The sequence below is a fragment of the Dasypus novemcinctus genome, chromosome 13 (assembly GCF_030445035.2).
Source record: "Dasypus novemcinctus isolate mDasNov1 chromosome 13, mDasNov1.1.hap2, whole genome shotgun sequence".
NCBI lineage: Eukaryota > Metazoa > Chordata > Mammalia > Cingulata > Dasypodidae > Dasypus > Dasypus novemcinctus.
Genome location: NC_080685.1, coordinates 14865806 through 14889641, shown reverse-complemented (window position 1 = coordinate 14889641; position 23836 = coordinate 14865806). Strand labels below are relative to the sequence as shown.

Below are 23836 nucleotides of genomic sequence, written 5' to 3'. Positions count from 1 at the left end.
AAAAATATTTAAAATCAACTGCACTTACTTTTTATAAGCACATTTAACATTGTATCCTGCAGCTGAATTTAAGACAGGAATTCCAAGATCTTGGTAGACTTGTTTCCAGACAGCTCCACTTTCAATCTAATGGACAAAATGAAAAGAAAATCACCAAATTAAAGTGGAAGTATAATAAACTTTTGATAAATACAATAAATAAAAATACATGTTTTTATTATTCATTCTAGTCTCAAAAGGATGATCAAAATCAGACGATAAATTCTAAATTAAAATTTTGGTTTATAATTTTTTAAAATAAGTTTCTGTACTCTAAGAAACTTCAGAGAACTACAAATACTGAAATAGTAGGTCATTTAAGTTTTAAATAAACCCTGATACAGTAAGTAAATACCACTCAGTTTCTTAAGTTAAATTTTGTAATGAAGCAGGAGACAAAAAACTTCAAAGAACTTATTTCCCATAAAACTTTCAAGCTAATCAGAGCAGTTCTATTGTCCTTAGTAAGCATTTTTTTCCTATAGAATAATAACCTTATTTGGACTAGTATTATACTTATGGCAACCTTTAAATAATTTCTTCAGCTCAATTCAACAAACATTTTCTGCATGCTTATTATATACATACACCAGACAATATGAAGGGGATTAGGTTATAAAGAATGTTAGGACAGATCCCTGTCCTCAAGAATTAAGCAAAGAATTTCTACCAATATGGATAGGCTATGACTTATATATAAATAGATGCTTTATGACAGTACGACAAACTTAGAATAAATCAGAAACTTGATAAAATTAAAAAAACAAAACAAAACAAAACAGGATTTAGTTAAATTTAAATTTGGTCTAAGGAAGGCTAACTTCTAATGTTTCTTTTCTTTTCCTTTTTTTTCTCCCCCCTTCCCCACCCCCTCTCCCAACCCCCAAGTTGTCTGCTCTCTGTGTTCATTTGCTGTGTGTTCTTCTGTGTCCACTTGTATTCTTGTCAGCAGCACCAGGAATCTGTGTCTCTTTTTGTTGAGTCATCTTGCTGCGTCAGCTCTCCATGTGTGTGGCACCATTCCTGGGTAGGCTGCACTTTTTTCACGCTGGGCGGCTCTCCTTACTGGGAGCACTTCTTGTGGGTGGGGCTCCCCTATGTGGGGGACACCCCTGCGTGGCACAGCACTCCTTGCACACATCAACACGGTGTGTGGGCCAGCTCATCACACAGGTCAGGAGGCCCTGGGTTTGAACCTTGGACCTCCCATGTGGTAGGCGGACGCCTTATCCGTTGGACCAAATCCGCTTCCCTAACCTCTACGTTTCAAACCCTTATTTTCCATTTCCTTTTCCTTATAATCTTATTAACAGACAATAATTTTAGAGCTAGCAGGTGCTAGAGAGATCATATTGCATGAAAATTTTCACTTTTAATTTTAATACTTACATTATCAAATCCTCCAAGCTTGTGCACAAGCCTGAATAATTTAAAGAGATTCAAATTTCGATATCCAAGTACAGGTCGTTTGTTAATAGGTGTGCCTATTAGTGAAAACAAAAAATATATTAGAACTATGCTACATTTTAATTTAAAATTTCAAAGGATTCAGATATTACTGTGAATATACAGAGTACACAGTAAGTTTTAGGAAAAAAATCCCTTGTTAATCAGACATATCTACATAAAACCATTCTACTCATTTTTTATTTCCTCATATCAGAATTTTGAAACGGTGTAATTCTATTCCATCTTCCTGCTCCAGGAGAGGAAGACAATAAGAAATAATAAAATAATAATGAAATAAAATAAAATAAAATCAATACCAACAAAACAAAATCTTTTAAAATTAGACAAACAAGGATTTGGTATAACTAAAAAAATTATTGAAGTAATTGGTAGACACCTGCTTTACAAGGAGAGTTATTTCTAAGATATTTTCTTTGTATTTTACAAATGTATTATTCCCTTAAACAGTGATTCTATATAGTAAATCTATAGTTTTATGTCATTCTAACATAGGAAACTGCAGGACAAAGAAACTGGATCCAACTATCAAACTGCTAGAAAGTACTAAAGGAAAGTGCAGGGTAAAAAGAGGGAACCGTCTATGGCCCTTTCCAAAAATATACGACTAACATTCAGATTTTATCACATTTCCCTAATATTAGATTTCATTCATTTTCTTCACCTTTTCATTTTTCTTATACAAAAGTGAACAAAGTAGCATAACTTTATAGACCAGGTCTCCACTCATAACAAAGAAGTAATATATAAATAAAAAGCATTTATATTAAAAAATGAACAGACATCTTTATTGTAGTAGTCACTATGATTCATGAAGGAAAAAGAAGACAGAGTCAGCTTCTCATCAGAATTACAAATGTGATTTAGAAAACATTCATTTCCAAAGTAAACTGGCACTTGCAAATATTATTTATTTTACACCTCTCCTCAAGTTAGCAAGCTTTTTGCCTCTCCCTACCTCCTTCCTAACATCTTCCCGGGAAAGGAGAAGCTACTCTACTCTGATGAAGCAGATAAACAAGACAGTAAATAGGGTCATAGTTACCGGAGGACTAGGTCACCACTGTAAATTGAAAGGCTAGCACCCGTTCCGATTTCCTCCAATCCCTGCATTTAACTACATGAGGCAGATTCAATAAGCAGAATCAAGGCTCACTTTGAGACTCTGTCATCTTTCTTTCTCTATTTCTGGGTATCTACATATGGTTTAATGCTCTTCTTAGTTCTTTGTGGGTGGATCATAAAGGAGATTTATGGTCCAACTTAAGGCCCCTCTCTCTTACACACATACACTTGTCAACTATATCAAACAGAGACTTTGAAGAATGAAACTTTTTAGCTTCATGTAGGTGCCAATAAAATGGTACTCTGATTCACATTCTGCTATTGTTCTCTAGAATAAGGGGTCTGGGGGGTTTCATAGGAGGGCATGGGGAATGACAAGAGAGGATACAGGCATTTTTGAGTCCCAGGCCACAATACCATCAAAATGCTTTCAAATTCCTCATTCCAGTTACTATGTGACAGGCACTATGTATAACAGGTGCTGGTGATATCAGCAGTCATAAGCCAAGATTAATGTCAACATAAAACCTAAGGGGAGCAGGTGTGGATGGAGCCGTTGAGTGCCTGCTTCCCATATGGGAGGTCCCAGGTTTGGTACCCCGTGCCTCCTAAAAACAAACACACACAAAAAAAGGGAAAACAAACAAACTCAGGGGAGCCAATGTGGTTCAGTAGTTGAACACCGGCTTCCCACATACGAGGTCCCAGGTTCAATCTTTGGCTCTGGTACCTCAACAAAACAAAACAAAAACCCCATAAAGCTTAATAAATATAATTTTTACTTTTAAAATATTAATTATCTATCTGAAACCTACAACATTAATCAGGAATTTAAAAAAACAACACTTACCTCTATCTTCCATAAATTTGTATAACTGTTGAAGAAAGTTCTCCCTTTCTTCTGGAAAGGGTTCTATTTCTTCCTAATTTCAGTCACAAAGAAAAGAGTATTATTTTTCTCAATTAAGCATTTTAATAACAAGCAGATTTCCAACTGACAGTAAAAACCAATAACAAATTAAAAGTACTTCAAAAGCTTACCAAATAAAAATTTAATACTAAATTGTTCAAAACCAGAAAAAGTCTAGACATTATGCTTTATTAAAGAAGAATCTGTCCTAAAAGATATCTCAATATTTAGAATCCCAAATGTAAACTATCATATAAGGAATTTAACTAGCAAGGTGGTTCATGATTTTTTTTTTTAACATATCAGAAATCTATTCCATGAATTAAGGTCACAAACTCAAGAAGACCTTCTCATTTATGTTAAATTGGGTCAGGGTTTAGCATCAAAATGGACTCTACTGTTGCTCCTCAGAGAATGAACTATACAAGTTTGGGTCCCATCAGTTGTTAACTGTAAGTGTCCTTCATTATATACAGCTCCACTACTTAGTTTTCCTAATTTATAAAATCAGCAAAGTGGGGAACAAACTTGATCTACAATACCTGAAGATTCAGACTTAGGGAAATCTTCAAGTAATAAAATAGTTCCCCGATTTATCAATTACAAGGGAGGGACTAGCTTCTTGCTGCTGTGGCCAAGGGCTGTGGCAGTAGGGAGCTGGTCCTGAAGCAACCTGCAAGGAGCAGGGTAGTAGGTAAGATTGAGGAACTCACCCATTCAGTGACTTTCATCTATTCAACAAACATTTAATGAGCACCCGTAAGTGTAGGCACTTATTCAGGGTGCTGAAATGGATAAAACAAAAATGAGTTATGGATGCTGCCAATAAAGAATATGATCAGGAGTAACTGCAGAGAAAGTGATTGAAAAAATACATCTGGACTTTACAGTTACTCTGACTGAAACATATCTATTTCTAATACTAACAGGGGCATATATTTCAATTGATATTCTAAATATATCTAAGCATATCATTTTAATTTAGAATACCATGTGCCTAATGTCACTATTCTATTGAGATGTACTCTTTTAAATAAATAAATAAATAAATAAACTAGTAAAGTAAAAGGAATGTAAGCTAAAGACAAAAAAACAAAAGAACTCATGCTGAGAAATTATTAGGCCTCCTAGATGGGCAGAGAAGAATAAATGACAATTATTAACTTGCTTATGATAAATCTGTTTCTAAATTTAAACAAAGTCCACATATGCCAGTTATTGTGAAGTAGTTAGATATAAATCTAAGGAAATCTATTTTTTAGATATAACCTTAAATGTCCCCATGGTACAATATTTGACTTTAATAATCTGTTAAATTTATTCCTGTACCAAGCATTTTTAAATGAAGTTTGTATTTAACTCAAGAAAATGTTTAAACTGGACACTAGACTTGGTTTTACATAAACATTCATGAAATACCAATCTAAGCAACAAAAGGTTTGGTAACTAATATTTATTGATCGCCTCATATTTAAGTCATGTATGTACACATATATGTACATTATTATACAATAGACACTATGTGTAAGGTCTCTATCCTTAAAGAATGTAGAGATTAGTGTGAGAAAACAAGCAGACCAAGAAAAATATATAAATATTTACAAGTAGTATATTTTAGTAATTGAAAAAATAGAGTAACTTTCCCAAGGGTGAGGGAGGCGATGGTTCACAGAAGGCTTCCTTTTATAGAGGTGACGTGTAATTAAGAGTTTTGAAAACAAGAGTGTGCCAAGCTGACTGGGGGAGGGTGGAGAAGGGCATTCTAGGCAAAAGTACTAGGTATGTGGAAAGGTATATAGGAGCAAGGTATGTAATTTGACATTAAATTATCTCCTGAGCACAGTTAATTAAAATTCACTTCATTATCAAACATAAGTAGCCTTCACTATCTGCAACACTGACTTCATAACTTTTACAAAGTCATTCAGCAAACCAGTAAAGAATATCTTGTTACTGTCAGACCTAAAGCACCAGTTACAGTAAAATTCAAAACTTAGCTCTTGGATCCACATACATGGGCAAGTGTCTTACGTATGATCAAATTAGTACTAAGTACCCATGTGTATAAAAAAATATATTTGAGATTCTCTGAATCAAGTGATATTAATTGTTACTCTTGCACTCTGATTATTCTTTTAATACTAGAGGACATATTTTATGCTTTTCTAGGTATTTCAATAAAATAAGCAGATTTATGAAGTGACAGATGCCTATTTGATGGTGAACAACATATTAGAGTTTTGCTGTTTTAGGTGTGTACTTCTTAATCGTCTAATTAATCAAAGGCACAAGATTAAGACACATTTTTGGGTCAATGGGTCATAACTCAACCTAATATTAATTTCACAGGACCATATTTCTATTTTAAGGTAAGCAAGCAAACTATTATGATGAATAATTACAAATAAAATTTTATTATGAAATACTTCTAATACTAAAAATATTTGAATTAATGACTTTATACCAAATTCTAATCCATACAAATGCCAACATTTATTTATAATTTTAAAAGGTATCAAATTGTTTTTACTTACCTCTTCTTCACTGCTATTATCCTCCTTTTCTTTTTCATCATCTTCCTCCTCTTCTTCTTCCTCTGCTTCACTGCTAGAGCTATCTTCTTTTAACTCAGTCTTCCAGTTAGCAGGAATAGTTCTATTTTTGTGAAATTCAAATGCCTGATCAAAGGCTGCAAAGAAACCATAAATTGCATGACCTAAAAAAATTAAGACACCTGAACTGTACAAAAACATTAAACAAGATAAAAAAATAAAATCTACCATACTAATATCGCTGAAGGGTTTACAATGTGCCAGAAAGTGTGTAAAGTGTAGCAACTTATTTAAATCCTAAAAATCCTATGCACCAGGTACTATTACTATCCCCATTTTATAGATGGCAAAACTGCTATCACTAGAAGGTTACTTAGATTCAAATGTAAGAGAAAAAAAGTTTTCCTCTTTTAAACAAAAATTAAGTTTTTCTAATAAAAAGAAACTTAAAATAGGTAAACATTTAATTCAGTCATTTATCCAATGAACGATTATTGGAAAGTATTATAAATCAGGCATTAGCTGTTGTAATAAACATACAATACCCAAAAACTGTCTATAAATAGCTTCTCTACATTCCTAGTTAAAGCTGAATTAAAACTGGTAATAATTAGCTTAAAACTATGTTAACAATTAGTTTATTAAAATTAGGTAGATTTAATTACTCTGTTTACAATATATGAAATAAATTATAAACTAAATTCTTGATGATTTTCAGCCACCATACACAAATTATTATTAGATTCTATAAGCAAGATCAAAAGAGAAAATAAATAGTCCTTTAAAATAATGCCAAAAACTAAGTAAGATATGCAATTACAGCATATTCCTCAATCAAATATAAGTAATGGAACCAGTTAGGATATTTATTCATTAGTGTTAAGTGCCAAATCAAAATTACTTTGACTCCTTTTCTACATTCCCTGGAATAAATATTTTATTTACTAGACAAAAGCCAGGTTATATTAATAGCTAATATAGCTCTGTAGCAGTTTGATATTATCGATGAATTCCAAAAAGAATACTGGATTATGTCTGTAAACTGGTCTTTTCCTCTGGGCACATCAGAGTATACTGGGTTCAGACGTTTTACTTTTACTTAGTTAAATATTATTAAGGCTTTGATTGGGTCACGTCAGTAGGACCTTCAGTTCCGGTCCCCTTGGTAGGTGGGGACTCACAAGGAAACCTCGCTGCAGAGAAGGGAGGTTGGAGTCCTGAGCTGGAGCCCCAGGAAGTAACCACAGAGAGGAGCTTGGTTGTGAGGAAAGAGAAGCAAGCCTTGGGAAGAAAGGAGCCCAGGAAGCCTGAAACCTGGTAGGCAGCCATCTCGCTCCAACATGTGGCAAAAGACTTTGGTGAAGGAAGTAACTCATGCTTTATATACTTACAGCCTGGTAACTGTAATCTTCTACCCCAAATAAATACCCTTTATAAAAACCAACCAATTTCTGGTATTTTGCACCAGCCCTCTGGCTGACTAATATAAGCTCTTTCCCACTTTTGAGACTCTGGCCTCGATTATAAGCTAATAAAAAAACTAAGAAAAAAAAGAAAAGAAAACCTATGCTAACAAAAGACATATAGATTTATAAAAGTGTAAGTCACACCAAATATAACATTAAGGAAATAACTTTAATAACAAAAATATTTTTAGAAGAGCAAGACTTACTCTTCCAAACAACTTTAGCAGGTTTCAAATTATTTTGTTATTTATTCCAAGATTATTCTTATTCTTACCTTGTTTTAATATAGCATCAGGCTTTGGCACAGTGTCACTAGTAATTTCATGGACATCTTTTCTTGGTACAGAAGTACTACATCATTTTTTTTTAATTATGAAGAAAAGCAAAACCAAACAAAAATACCACAGAGATTAATTAATAGTTCAGTCAATTATAAACCACAGAAAGATAATGAAAATAAAGGAAGAAATTTTTACATAAGCAGGATATTAAATCATCTATAGAAGAAGCCCATCTTAGAAGGTGTTCTATAAACACCATGTTTTCAAATATCAAAGAGCCCTCTTAATAAATACAATGGTGAAACTGTTCATAGCAATAATAATAAATAACAATGTTTAGATGGCAGAATACATGAGCACAATAAAATAGACATCAAATAGTAATAATGTGCATTTTCTTGGGATAATCAAGGGAAATTTACTTAAAGATTGAAAGCTAATACATCAGTTTATAATATAAATGTCCTTTTAGCATTTTTTTAAACCAGGTTTTAGGCTCACAAACTTCTAATATGCAATTTTGCTATTTAAGGAGTTTCATGAGGAGGGGTCTGATGTGAGCAACTGGAATGGGTTATATCATATATACCATATATATTTTTCATTTTAAACTAATATGTCATCAAAAGCCTGAAACTACTCCAAATATATTTTTCAGCTTACCATTTTTTAAAATTTTACTTTAAAATTTTAAAATATTTTCAAAAGAAGATAGTCTAATGATCCCCAAGTATCCATTACCCAACCATAATTAGCAACTCAATCACTGTTTCATATACCTCTATCTACTTCCTTTTACTCTAACTAGATCACTTTGAAGCAAATCCCAGGCATTGTATAATTTCATTCATAATATTTCATTACAGAGCTTTAAAATAAAATATTTCTTTTAAAAATATATTACTATACCATCATCACACATTAAAAACAACAATAATTTCTTAATATCATCTGGTCACTATTAAAAGTTCAGGACTCAAATCTCTTTATCTAAATTTTGTTAAAAGTTAGTTTTATAGATTTTTTAAAAACCAATCACTTTCCAGAACTTGAACTCCTGAGCACTAAATCTCAAAAGTGATAACTCCTTTAAAGTTTACCCAATCTAAAATATCTGGCTTCTCTAGCCATATAGTTCTTTTTTTTTTAAAGGAAGTACTGGGGATTGAAGCTGGGACCTCATACATGGGAGGCAGGCACTCAACCACTGAGCTACAGCCACACCAATATAATTCTTAAATTAATTATACTTACAATTTGCCATCTTTGAAAGATCGAACAAGAATATTGTCTTTTTTCACAGCAATTTCATCACTACAATCAGGACAAACCACCTTAAAAAAATTAAAACTATTATAACTAACAGTACATTTATAGAAAGTTACATAAGTGCCTACTATTTTACTGCTTTTAAAAAAAACAATTTAAGTTTAAATTTTAGAAATTAATTTTAGTTTGAGGGTAAACAGGTATGTATACATATGAGAGCACAAACAAATAATTTAAAATTTATATGCTATACCCTTCCATCTGTCTGGGTAATCCAGACTGTTTTTGGCACACACATGGTGTGAAAAGCAGAAACACGGCTATGAAAATAGGGACCAACTTCTGGTCTAAAACAGAAAGCTAGAATGAAAGTAGGGTGGGAGTGGAAAGGATAGAGCTAAGGCCTTAACTCATGTCCTGGATCATGACTTAAAGAGAAAGAGGGCCAAAATGCGATCAAGTATCAAAACCTTAACTAAATCAGTCTCTAACTAAAAAGATATGAGGCTCTGCTTATGATATACATTTAGAATACATTAAAATCACTTTAAAATACAATTTACTTTAAAAAGGAAATATTTTTAACATGGGTATCAATTGAAATATGAATGAGACTTATTATTGCAGTGCTTCTTTTTGAAGGTGCCTCAGCTGTTAATTAAAGTGAGGCTAAAACATGCCTTCCCTTAAAGACAGTATTAGTATGAGACTTCTATGAATTTTAATGATTTGATTTCCAAGACAGCCCACTGCATACAGCAAGAACAGTTTACAGTATATTTATATTATTAAATGAGCTAGGTAAATATGACAGGTTTGTTTCAAAGACTGTCTCATTACCTATGAAAAATACGATAGTACATAAAGGCATGTATTCTCATGGCAGATGAAAAAGGAGCCAGAAACACCCTAGTTTCAATTCAGTCTTTTGAAAGTTTTAATTAAAATTTCCCATAATTGAAATTACATTGTTTTCTTTTAGTGCTGCTTAAATGTTGGGGGCATTATGGAATAATTAGGCGGTAAAAGTTTTCACATGTATGAAATATCTAGAAAAACATTCTTGACATTTCAAAAAAGACTTAAAAGTACTTAGTATATGTTCATTTATTCATCTAGTCACTCCACAAATATTATTAACTACTACATGCAAGGTATTGTGCTGAATGCTGGAGAACACAAGGGTCAAGAATGGCACTGTTTTTCCCCACTTGGAGCTTGCACTCCCCATTTATTTAATCAATTGCTATTGCATTAAATCCTTTGACTAGTGTGCTATGAGAGGGATCTGGCAGGTAAGGGACTATTTCCTGAGGAAAGGTTGAGACTTGAAGTATCAGAAGGTATTAGATTGACAAAGGATATTTGTATGGTGCATGTATGTGTTATACTGGAGATATAGCAAGCAGAAAAAATACATTGTGCAAAGTCTCCAAGGAACCAAGTAGTGGAATACTCCAGTACACAAAAGATGGTTGACTTTCTGCCTGTGCAGAGTAAGAGAACTAATAAGCAGGGTCCAGGTTTCCCAAGGCCTTATGGGCTATGTTATTTCTTAGGATAAAATCTAAAATCTTTTAGGAAATAGTCTGAAGCAGGGAAATATGATCAGATTTGTTTTTTAAAAAATTACTTGAGCTGCTTGAAGAAAATGGACCAGAAAAGGGCAAGAATTGAAAGAGAGTAAGCTACTGTGACCACCTGGTTGAGTGATGTGACAAGGATGTAGAGTTGCAGCAATGGCAACTTAAAGGAATGAGAAGTATTAGAGATAATTAAGGAAGTAGAGGGATAAGAGAAAAGATGTTTAGGTTTCTATCTTGTACAAATGGGTAGAGTATAGTGTCATTCACTGTGAAAGGAAACAATGGAGAAGGGCCAAGCTTTGGCATGAGGGAGAGAAGATAACAGATTTTAATTTGGGGATTATTAATTTAGTAAGCTTTGAGGAGGCTGAAGGACATCCAAAAGGAGATACCAAATAAACAGATTCCAGATCTGGAGATCAGAGTAGAGGGCAGGACTCTAGATAAATTTGGGAGTCAATAGCTAAACTAAGTCTAAAACTTGGGGGCTGGGAGCCCTATTTTCCTCTGGTCATCTTAGGGTTTTTTAATCTGTACATAAAATAGCTGTGCCAGTGTTGATGGTAAGGACTCACCCTCCAATTCTGTCATAGAAATCACATCCAGATCATTCGCCTATGTTATTTTCTTGGTCCCTAAGGTATTTTAATTTGTTAACTCTGCAATAGTTGGCAACTAAGAGGGGATTAGATCAACCTAAGAAAATGTAGAGCGCGAGGAAAAGATCTGAACCTTGAACTACATACAACACTTAAAGGTTGCTCAGAAGAGAAATTGGTGAGGGAAAAATGAAAAGGGGACCATGTGAGTCATGAAAGTTATGGTTTTCTCTTCTTAAAAATGGGAGTAAATATCACTTATTTTATAGGGTTGTTGTTAGGATTCAATGACACTACTTATGTTAACAAGCTTAGCACAATGCTTGGTCAGGAGAAATGCTCAACAAATGATGGTGATTTATAGTCCCTAGGAGAGTATAAACAGAGGCTATTTATAGTTCCTAGTTGCTACAAAAATACTTAAAAATATATTAAATTTATAGAAAAATAATTTTTAAATACAAACATGAGTGTTACTTATTTGATTACACAAGGATTATTTTTTTTTAAACACAGAATTTCACACTCTTAATGACAAAATAATCCATTACTGTCCAACAGAAGTTAATTCTTTTTGGTAATAACATACATAAATAATTTTCAAATTTCTTAATTAATGATGAAATGGTTGAGAAAGATTATTAGGCTTTCAATATCTTAAGTCCTTAATATTTCTTTTCATCAAGGAGAAACTACAAATTGTGGTGAAAGAATCTTAATACTGAAAACACTAACTATGAAAAATTTGATTTTCCTATTGTTTGAGAAGACATATATAACAGTTTTTTACAACACGTTTTCAAAAGAAATCCTTACATTCATTTTCCACTTAAATTTGCCACTACCTTGAGGTTTTTGATTAAATCAACTCACATTTGGATAATTTACTTTTTTAAAAAACACAATTCTTACAAAGATTCCCAATGCATTTAAGAACAAGGAAATGATCACATACATTTCACACTTTTCCCCCCAGCTTACTAATTAATGTAAAACTTGGCCTATTGACACTCAATTTCTTTTTCTCTAAATAAACATAACCCATAATGCTTGTAAAGATCTTAGCACAATCCTTATATGTAATAGGTACCCAATAAATATTGGACAAATGCATGAGCTGATGGACAGATACGAGGGTGAGTACCAAGGTAACGTAAAGTATTTACATTTATTAAATCCAGCAGTTGTCCTCATTAATTTTAACTGTAACAAGAGCTGACATTTATTGAGCACATATTCTATGTCAAACAATGAACTAAGCACTGGGAATAAAGAACACAAAACATGATCACTGAAAAGGATGACAAAACACAGACAGCAGTAGAGATATACTCCATAATATACTATTTCTTTCTTTTTTGATTGAGAAAACAATTAACAATTAATTATGAGATCATGGTTACTTAGGTTAGCTCAAACCACAAATATATGAGTTATATATATTACACAGATAAATTTTCATACAAGTGCACAACATAGTACAATGTATTTTAATCCCATTTCCAAGTCTCCACAATTAAGTCAGTGAATAGAAAAATAAGAGGATGAAAATAAAGGTTAGAAAATTCTCGACAAGAAAAGAAAGATTAGTCAGCCACAATATGCTACGTTATAAATGAGTCAATCCTTTAAAACATTTGAACAGTGCCTTAGTATATAATTAGTGACATATTTAACAAATATGTTAAAATGTTGTGTTCTTACTTTGTGTGTTTAAAACACACAAAAATTTTATTAAATGCCATTAACAGAAGAATAAAATGCATCCTAAGGGAATCTGGTTAATTATAATTAGCAAAGGAGAGTATATGAAACAAAGACCAGGGTTAACATTTTATCCATGCTCTCTCTCTCTCTTCTTTATAATATAATGGTTATCATTTACTGACTACCTTTCATTTGAGTGTCACTGTGATAAGTGCTTTGGTTTTATTATGTGTTTTTTGTTTTTTTCAGGAGGTACCAGGGATTGAATCCAGGACCTCTTACATACAAAAGTGTTCAAGCACTGAGCTACACCCACTCCCATGCTGTCTCTTGATGTACGAGAAAAAAGTAGTTGTTATAAGTAAGAATAATAGTATCTTTAGTTGATTCGATGGACCTCGGTTTATAGTTTACAAGTATGAAGTGAGGGGATATGGATCTGTAAAAAATGTGTATCTCAGTGTTTGATAGAAATAACCCCAAAGATCTTCAGATAAAAACCTTCAGAAGCCATATCATCCAAATACACCACATTTTAAAAGCAAGTGTTCAAGACTGTTCGATACTGACCATTAAAATTTTGGTCTTTAGTTTGAAATTTAAAACCTTAAATAACATCCAATTATATTTTATCCAGAAAGAAATGTATTCTTACTGCTACAAAGAATTAAAACCTAAAGTATATGACTATTAGTTGAACCTGCACTACATGAAGTGATGCAAAATGTCTTCTTACCTACCAAAAAAAAAAACAGTTGAAGAATACCCTAATTAAAGTCTACAAAAGCTGTGGAAGTATATTCCTTTTGTAGAAGTCAAAGAAAATGGTCTGCTATACATGTTCTTCCAACTAGTTAGAGAGGCGATTTGTTACCAAAAAGCAAAGATAAAGCTCCAAAGACCTTCCGTGATCTGCCATCACAATTTTGAGTTGCACAGAACATGGGACACTTAAGATATTATAATAAGCATTAAGTGTCTCCTGAGAATCATAGAAAGGCTATGTGAGAAACCAAAGAGAAAATTAAAACTGATTTGGAAACTGTGGGCGGGGAGGGGGCCACTAAAGAGTGGGCAGATAAAAGAATCTATTGTGTAGAAAGACAGAGACGAGGCTAGTCCTAAAGGACAAAATAAAGATGAAGGAAGCAAACATCCTGGCTCTATGAGAATCAGGAATATTCCTAGTTACCCTGTCAACTAGGAAAGAATCTGTTCTTTTGCAGTCTAGAAATCACAGTAGACTTCAGTAGTTTTAAAACTTTGTACTATTAATTTTCTACCCAAAATAGAATAGTATAATGAACTGCTATATACCTAGCATCTAGAATTATCAAGAGTTTACCTTTTGGACAACTTGAAGAGTTCTTTGTTCTCAAATATAATTTTGAAAATACTCCTGTATGAACTGAATGATGCTAAAAACTAAGTATTTCCTCATTTTGTACCCACAGAAAACATAAGTAAAAAAATAAATTGTAGAAAAAAATAAAAAGAAAAAAAGAAGAAAAGAATTGTTTTCTTCACAAGTTTATATAGTTGAAAATTAAAACTCTTGTATACTGAAGTTACTCACCAGTGCAGGAAACCATAACGCTTTCTTTTTATCCAAACTAACGTAATCTACACATACAACTTTTCCTAGCAGCTCATCAATCTGTTTCCTATCATCCTCATCTTCATCACTGGAGGATGATGAAGACTCTTCCTCTGGTCTAAGGAGAAAAAATATAAGATATTTTCATTTATCTTCACAAAGAATAAGAATGCCAAGCTGCTGTGATATAGGTATTCTAGAAGTCACCTCATTTCCTAAAACTTAAAAAATCATTTAACTAATACTTAGCAGACAGTTTACTAAATTTCTAAAGAATAACAAAGAATTTATCATTAGAGGAAAGCATATCATTTTCCTAAAAATCTTTTGTGTTTCTTTAATGCTATTTTAAAAGATTAAGCGGAAGATTAATTTTAAGAACAAAATACCAGTACCCAAATCCTTAAAATGCAGAAAGTCCCATATTAAACATCCCAGCACTTTACTACAATATACCCAATCCCATTGGGTATATTTTATATACTAATTCCTCAGATTTACACTCCCAGTACAAAGCTTATTTAAAAAGGGGATGGGACACGGATTTGGCTCAACTGATAGAGCATCCGCCTACCACATGGGAGGTCTGGGCTTTGATTCCCAGGGCCTCCTGACCAGTGTGGTCAGCTGGCCCCACGCACAGTGCTGATGTACACAAGGAGTGCCATGCCACGCAGGGATGTCCCCCACGTAGGGAAGCCCCACACACAAGGAGTGGACCCCGCAAGGAGAGCCGCCCCACATGAAAATACTGCAACCTGCCCAAGAGGGGAGCCGCGCACACTGAGAGCTGACACAGCAAGATTATGCAACGAAAAGAGATACAGATTCCTGGTGCTGCTGACAAGAATACAAGTGGACACAGAAGAACACACAAGAACAGAGAGCAGAAAACTGGTGGGGGGGGGGGGAAGAGGAGAGAAATAAATAAAATATAATAAAATAAATATTTAAAAAATAAAAAGGGGAGCTGAGGAGGGTAATAAATCTTAATTAAATGTGTGTATGTATGGAGGTACACAGACAATCTGATAAGAAATCACCATTGTGATCCTTAATACTAAAATGACACAAATTAGGAATTGACAGGACTCACAATATGGTTCTTTTGTATTATGCTAAAATTACTTTCAGTTATATTTTCCATTGGACTAGTACACTAGAAAGAAGTTAACTGTCAGAAGAAAAAGAAAGCATCTAAAAGCAACAGTTAGAAACCTTTAAACCCATCGCTATATGCCATTCCCTAGTAAGGGACCATGACATTATATTGGGCTTCAAATTTCGGGGAGTTCTGGATCACAGAGTGTTTCAACAATGGCAATGGAGGGATACTGGTATGGGATACCAATGACAGGTGATATATGGCTGACAGGGAGCTGTACAGAACATATGTCCAGGGTGCATGGTAATGTTTGGATATACTCATAGTGGCAACAATTAAAAAACACAGCAGGGGGGGTACTGGGTTCCTGGCCAGTGGTGCTCTGTCGTGGTCCCTAGGGGAGCAGCGACAGTCTCCCAGGTACAGCAGCGGGGACCGGGAGGGAGTGAGGGTTCAACAGTGAGCCCCTGATGCTAATGACTATGCTTGTGAGCTGATAAGCCTAAAATAAGAACAAGGCCTAGACAACATTGTGCCTGGGAATTTCCTCCTGTCAGCCTTCATGTTACTTAAATGTGGCCAGTCTCGAAGCCAAACTCAGCATGTAAATGCAATGCCTTCCCCCCAGCGTGGGACATGACACCCGGGGATGAGCCTCCCTGGCACCGAGGGACCACTATCAACTACCAACTGATGATGCAACTGGAAAATGACCTTAAACGGAAGGTTCAATGTGGATCAGCAGAATATCCCTGTCTACATAAAATAACATCACTTTAAAATGCTGTTTGACCTAAAGTAAGGGGGAAATGGAAAGGAGAAATGAGTTTATATGGCTACGAGTTTCTAAAAAAGAGTCTGGAGGCTGGCAGAAGGATTGCCCTCATGCACAACTGAGCAGAGTCAGAGAGACAGATAAAGCAGATGCAACGCCCAGATATTGGTTCCTTTGAGGGCTAAAGAGACCCATGGGAGTTATGGTCATGGCCGATGGGGTTAATTACCAGGTCAGATGGCCCCTCTTTGGAAATGGTGTTTATGTGTGATGAATCTGGACTCAGATGGGATCTTCCTTCATAAGACTTTCATGCGAATGTGCTGGAGGTGCAGTTAATGTTGGGGTTTAAGATATATTTAGGGGATTTGAATCTCTGGACTGACAATGTGATAGCCAGGTCCTGAGCCTCAACAGACTCCAGCACCTACAATCTGATTTATTGGACTTACCACACTCAGCTAAGATGGAGTTGAAGAAGGACAACCACCACACCATGGAGCCTAGGGTGATTACAACTGAAAGTGGGAGGATTGCATCCAGCATCCATGTGGAATCTGAGCCTCCTCTTGACATAGAGGTGCAATGGACACAACCAATCCAATGTCCACATAGAAGAGGTGGCATTGGATTGGGAAAAGTGGACATGGTGGCTGATGGGTATGGGGAAAGGCAGGAAGAGATGAGAGGTGGAGGCGTCTTTGGGACATGGAGCTGCCCTGGATGGTGCTTCAGAGGCAATCACCGGACATTGTAAATCCTCACAGGGCCCACTGGATGGAATGGAGGAGAGTATGGGCCATAATGTGGACCATTGACTATGAGGTGCAGAGGTGCCCAAAGATGTACTTACCAAATCCAATGGATGTGTCATGATGATGGGAATGAGTGTTGCTGGGGGGGGGAGAGGTGGGGTGGGGGGGTGGGGTTGAATGGGACCTCACATATATATTTTTAATGTAATATTATTACAAAGTCAATAAAAAAAAAAAACTACTATCTTACACAATAAAAAAATAAATAAAATAAAATAAAAGCAACAGTTAGATACGTTGGATATTAGAAAGTAGAGTAAAAGGTAAACCTAAAAATGAAAAAAGGACAATTAAAAGAAACCATAACAAAAAAAATATGTTCTATGAAAGCCCACTATCAGTGTTAAGGGAAACAAAGACTTCTTACAACTAACTGCTCAAAATGCCCAGAATAAGTAAAGACACTAGGAAATGTTGATTAGATAGACTGCAGTGTATGTTCTTTTTATAAATACAACAGAATAATGGCTATATTAATTCTCTACAGGGATGAATGGCATTTTTTTTTTTAGATAACTGGTAATGACCTAGTTGTCTGACAAAAAATGTAAATCAACAGAGTAAATATTTTAAAACTTTAAATATGATTTATCCATTTGGTTGACTGGGACAAATCCAGTACTCTGAAATTGTCTTTTATGCCTTTCCAAAGAGATAATATAAAGTTGCCTCTTTATATTTATGTATATGAATATACATATTCATACAAATATGAATGAAGCCAAAACTATTATAACAATATTAAACTTTTTGGAGTGATACGGGGAATACTGCTATTTGATTTCAATGATCCATCAAATAACTTAAAAATTGGCCCCAGGAGTAGTTCAAGGGGTTGAGAAACTGCTTCCCACATGGGAGGTCCCAGATTTGGTCCCTGGGGTGTTCTAAAAATAAAATAATAAAAAACAAAACAAAACAGCAACAAGCAAACAAATAAACTAACTCAGAAGAGCTGCTGTGGCTCAGTGGTTGAGCACCAGCTTCCCATATATGAGGTTCTGGGTTAAATCCTCAGCCCTGGTACCTAAAAAAAAACCCCAAGAAACAACCAAAAAAAAAAAAAAAAAAACAAACCACCCTGCTAAATACAAAATAAATCTTCAGGGAAGCAGCTGTGGCTCAATCAGTTGGACTCCTGCCTACCATACGGCCCTGGGTTCGCATCCCATGGCCTCCTTGTGAAGGCAGGCTGACCCACGCACCGTGAGGAGCTGATGGCCCATGCACCATGGAGAGCTGATGCGGCAAGATGACGTAAGAAAGGGAGACAAGCAGATACAGAAAAAAGCTTGCAGCAAATGGACACAGAGAAGAGGCAGCAAAGAATGGAACAAGTTGCAAGGGCGGGGATAAATAAATAAATAAATCTAAAATTAAAAAATCCTCAAATTTTGCTACTGGATAAAACTACTATACTTCAAATGGCATATTATCCTTCCATTTTCTAACAACTGTAGAACAAAACCAAACTTAAAACCATGATTTGTCCTTTTTCAAAGTAGTCATAAAAGACTCCAAGTAAGAGTTTATAGACACACTTTAAAAAATGAGCATTAGCTAAAGAGAAAGCCACAATGTCAGAAAAGACATTTCAAAATCTGTAAAACACAGAGAAAACTAGGCTTTATTTGGGTAACAAAGTTACTCTATCTTTATAAAAACTTTAATTTCTTTCTTAAGGTGAGGACATCAGATTCCAAAGAATGTATATCAAAAAAAAAACAACAAAAAACTTTGGATAAAAAGATCGATCCAATTTTATGTTATATATATATCACAACAATTTAAAAATAAACAACCATCTATCTACTTTATAAATTAACTGTCTAGGTTCCTCTCTGAAATCATTCCGCTATGTGTGGACTAGATTGCTTCCTGCTTACTTACTACTCAAGATTTTGCTCCAGCAATCCTTCCTTCTCTCTTCTGTATCAATTTTTCTGCCTCTGCTAGATACAATCCTATAGCATACAATTATTTCCATCAATATGCTGTTATTTCTCTCATCTTTAAAAATTCACCTGACCTCACTTTCCTCAGCAGTTATTACCTCATTTCTCAATCTTCCCCCCACCCATAACAGTAAAACAAGCCTGGCATGCTCTTCCCCCAGATACTTAGAAACTCTTTCACCCATTCTAAGTCTCTACTTAAAAGTCACCTCAACAAAGTTACTGTGGCCACCTTATTCAAATTCACCAATCTGCAGCCCATTTACCCTGCTCTTATTTTTATCTTCACAGCACTTAGAACTTCTATCATACTATATCATTTACTCATTTCTTATGTTTATTGTTTATGGTCTACCTAGAATGTAGATTGTAAAGGCAGATATTTTTAAAATGTTTGTTTTGTTCACTTATGTGTCTTAAGTACCTGAACAGTGCTTGGCATAGCATAGATGTTCAGTAAATTTTTCAATGAACTGAATAGATTTATTTCTTCCTACTATGGTACCTAAAGTATTTGTTCTGAAATAACAAAATATATAAAATCAGTGTACTACCATTTTACCTAAAGAAGAGTTTGGTCAGGAAACTGTTTACACAAGACAGGTACTCAACAAGGTGATGAACTGAAACAAATGAGCATCAGAAAAATTTACAGGAGCAAAGACAGTGCAAACAAAGGGCCTGCTTGTTTTTTCTTCTTTTGTGGTAAGGTCTTTGTCAAGCCACAACAAAATAATGTCTCTATGAAATAAAATCTGATGATGCCACTGGAAATATAGCTAATTACATGGAAATATTTACCACAATAGTATAACGGCTAATTGCTTAATGCTGATCATAGTACATCTAGCTTATGCATACTACTATTAATAGTAAATTAAATAAGAACTTAAGACATGTACCAAAGAAAAGCCAGTACACTGTAAATAGAAAATTAAGCTAGGAACTTCAAAGAGGCAATCTTTGAAATGCGATTCTGACTTTAATAATCCCTATTAGTTCAGGCAAGTCAATTAACTCAGTTTTTCAACTTTTGTACAATAAGTTAAAAATCTGTTACCAGTCAGTATTTGGAAGACTAGCATTTTTTAGCTTCTAAGATTACCGTTCCCTTTCCCAATTTTCATAAAGAAGGAAACTAGGATCAAATTCTTACACAAAAATAAAGCAACAAGAAATAAAAAGACCTTCTGGAATTAGTGGTGATGGTTACAAAACTTTGTGAGTATATTAAAAATCACCAAACTGTACATGTTTCAAGGGCAAATTTTATGGTATGTGAATTGTAACTGGATTTTTAATAATATTTTAAAAATCTGCAAACCCGCAAATACTGGGTATGAATCAGTGTTTACTGGATAAATCTTAGCACTGTCACTGAGTAAAACCTGTACCCATAAATAATTCCCAAGAAGAATCATTAGTAGGCCTTCTTATGCTTTATTCTCTTTCCAGAAGGGAAAAAAAACTCAGCAGATAGACTGCTTTCCTATCATAGCAGGAGCACATATGCTTTCGTCAAGTTTATTGGAAAAAAAATTTTTTAGGGGTGTGACAGACAAATATTTCCACAATTTCAGGCATTCTATTCTTTAGGCAGACACAGATTAAAAATCCCATACATAATGGGTAAATTAAAAGGTCAACACCCAATCAAGTTATACAGTGATCAAAAGGATCAATAACTTGTTAATAACAAACTAGAGGATAATAATCATTTAAAAAAAGAAAATATTAATATATGAATTCATTAGAAATAATAAAAGGTAAAATATAAACAAAAATCAATATACAGGAAGGTGTCAGAAATAATAAGTTTTGGAATACAGAGGTAGATTAATTGGTGTGTGGATCAACAGCTTTTAGAAGAAAGCAAAGTTTGTGACTATACTGCTGCAACGAAGGAGTCCTAGGAATCCTGGGAAGAGATAATCTTACACATCTTTCCAAAAGTATCAGAATCAGGCTATAGCAAAGATTTATTTCAATGGAGCAATGAAAAAGAAAATGAAAGACAGATGAATGACACTAAGATGCAGGTACAAGATTCTGTTGTAGAAACTCACTCTGAAGAAATGGGAGAAAGAACTTCGAGGGAGTATAATTAAGGAGACGGAATTTCAAACTGAGGTTCGTATGTGATGGTTACATACCAAGGTTTAAAACAAGTGAGCAAGAACAACATTGTAAGGTTTCTTGGCAGTAAGAATGACTGCAAGTCAGGGGAAAGAAACAGCACGCAAAAATAAGATTACATACGGAGCTGGGTTTTTATTGCTAGACTGTGCACAACACAATCCCAACAGTAAATCTCTCGTTACACAAAGAGATTCTCAACTGGAGAATCACTAACTGAGAAAGTTTGCTGAAATATTTAGAAAGCAAGGATCAAATTGTTCACTGACAACTGCATGCTTTAGTCTCATGTTCAAGAAAAGGACACCTCAGCTAAAAAACCCATGATGGACTTTTCAATAGATCATAAATTTTGGTCATTTTTATAGATCTATGTGATATTCTATAAGTGATCTTATTTATTTTCACATCTCTGGATGACATGTGTAGAGGTTAAAAAAAGTCTAAATGTTATAAGCATTTTTTTCAAAATTAAAAAAAACTTGATAGGTACATAATCTGGTTTTCCTATCATTATATAGGTAAGTTGCTTTAAAAAAAAAATGCAGCAAAACTAGTCCTGTCAGAAATAAACACTGTTAAGCAGAATTCATATATATACACACTCAGATAGATGCATATTTGATATGTGCAAATCAATTTATATTATATATACTAATAGTTCATCATGAAAATTTTTCATGGCAATATGATGATGATATCTAATACTTACACAGTGCTTCCTATATAAACACTTTAAGTATATGAACTCATTTAATCTTCACAACAATCCCAAGAGGTGGATAATTACAATTATACTAATTTTAAAGATGAGAAAATTGAGGACTAAAGATTAAGTAACCTGCCTAAGATCACATAGCAAGGCAGTAGCAGAGCAAAGATTCAAATCCAGACCATCTGGCTACACGGTCTATTGTTAACACAATGAAATCATTTTGCTACTCTCAAAGGCTACAGAATTGAGAATCATCACAAATGAAATAACTTTATATTAAATATACCCCATTACACTGCTTTGCCATCATCAATCATTGTTAATTAACAGTTGACTACAGAACTACAGAAAGATTCTAATGATTAATGGTAAATAAAATTTTAATTCACTACTGTAGTCAATAATTTTCAAAGAGATCTGAAAAGATTTAACTTTTAAGTGCTTCAGTGCATATTTTATGGCAACACAATAGTGCTTGGAGAAGCCGAAAACACTGTTAGATCACAGAACATCTAAAATACAACAGGACTTTCTTACTAGAAAAACCATAGTACATTTTTCACTTATTTTTCTTTTTATATAGAGCAATCAAATTTTAAATGTCATATGTAGAAGAGCAAATAATAATTACAATCTGAGCATCTTAAAAATAATCAATTTAACAGAAAGCTAAGACAGAGAAATAATTCATCAAGTAAGGAAAACATTTTCTAAAAGATTCAGTGTTCGGGGGAAAAATACATGGCTCAAATCACAAGTACATAACAGATATTTTTTCAATGTAAGAACTACTATTTCTAATTTTCTCCCTCAAATGAGTACTAATTTATTTACTATTAAAACTAATTTGGAAAACAACTGATGAACTCAAAATAAAGAGTCAATCCCTTGAATGCAAAAAGGCCCCTATAGAGGAAGGGTGACTTCAAGTCCTGGTCCATTTTTAATAAGAAAGAAAAAAACACCTACCTTCATGGGTAGGAGCTATAAGACTAATGTTAAGTAATATGTGACATATTGCTTACCTAACTTCTATCTCCAAAGCTCAGACACAATTAGATTTAATACCTGATTCTATATATTGAAGGAAAGCATTCACGTAAATTAAGTTTTTTAATAACTCAACATTTTAATAGCTATTCTGACAATATTTGGGCTTAGATACATTAAAATTTTAATCAAAGTGATGCATTCAAAATTATTTTTTTAATAGATTAAATTACATCTACATTCCCTCCAACTTTCTTCTCCTGCTCCACAGAGGCAACGTTTTTCTCTCTCTCAACTCTTTCTTTGGTAGTTTCTACCTTACTTCTAAATTATATTCTTATACTGGTATTTCTTGGATTATGTATTGTAAACATTGTTACGATGATTTAAGTTATACTTAATATCTCCTCTCTACCCTACATACTACTAATATAACTGTATCATCATTTTTAGATGAATTATCACTATTTAGAACATAAAAACTAGTCACTACAGCACCAAAGAGCATTTTATGATACCTTCTTTCTCATTTCCCTTCTCTGTGTATTATAATATCTTTAATTTTTTCCAATGTTCCATTATACTAGGTAATCAAATCTTAGGTTTTAATAGACTTCCTTTTATCCATTCTACATTCTGCTATCTCAGAATACAATCTAGTGTTCTACTGAGAAGCCTGATGTCATTCTACCCCTCAGTCTCTGAAATATTCTTTTTTGTTCTGTAACTATTTGAAGATTGCCTGTTTCTCCCTTGTGACCTGAAATTTCATGACCCCTTGGTCCTGTGATTCCTTTTAATTTGGAG

The 23836-nt window shown here is 34.0% G+C and overlaps 1 protein-coding gene across 7 annotated transcripts in view; it reads right to left on the bottom strand.

Moving 5' to 3' along the window:
- The window catches only part of ARID4B (AT-rich interaction domain 4B), a 161958-nt gene that overhangs the window by 45687 nt on the left and 92435 nt on the right, over positions 1 to 23836 (bottom strand). For all 7 annotated transcript variants that reach the window (XM_058309516.2, XM_058309518.2, XM_058309515.1 and 4 more), the window contains exons 8-14: positions 14518 to 14656; positions 9035 to 9114; positions 7774 to 7850; positions 6016 to 6170; positions 3422 to 3494; positions 1429 to 1523; positions 29 to 126 (exon numbers count right to left, since the gene is read on the bottom strand). In XM_058309516.2, coding sequence (XP_058165499.1) covers positions 29 to 126; positions 1429 to 1523; positions 3422 to 3494; positions 6016 to 6170; positions 7774 to 7850; positions 9035 to 9114; positions 14518 to 14656 — 717 coding nt within the window. The remainder of the gene's footprint in view (positions 1 to 28; positions 127 to 1428; positions 1524 to 3421; positions 3495 to 6015; positions 6171 to 7773; positions 7851 to 9034; positions 9115 to 14517; positions 14657 to 23836) is intronic.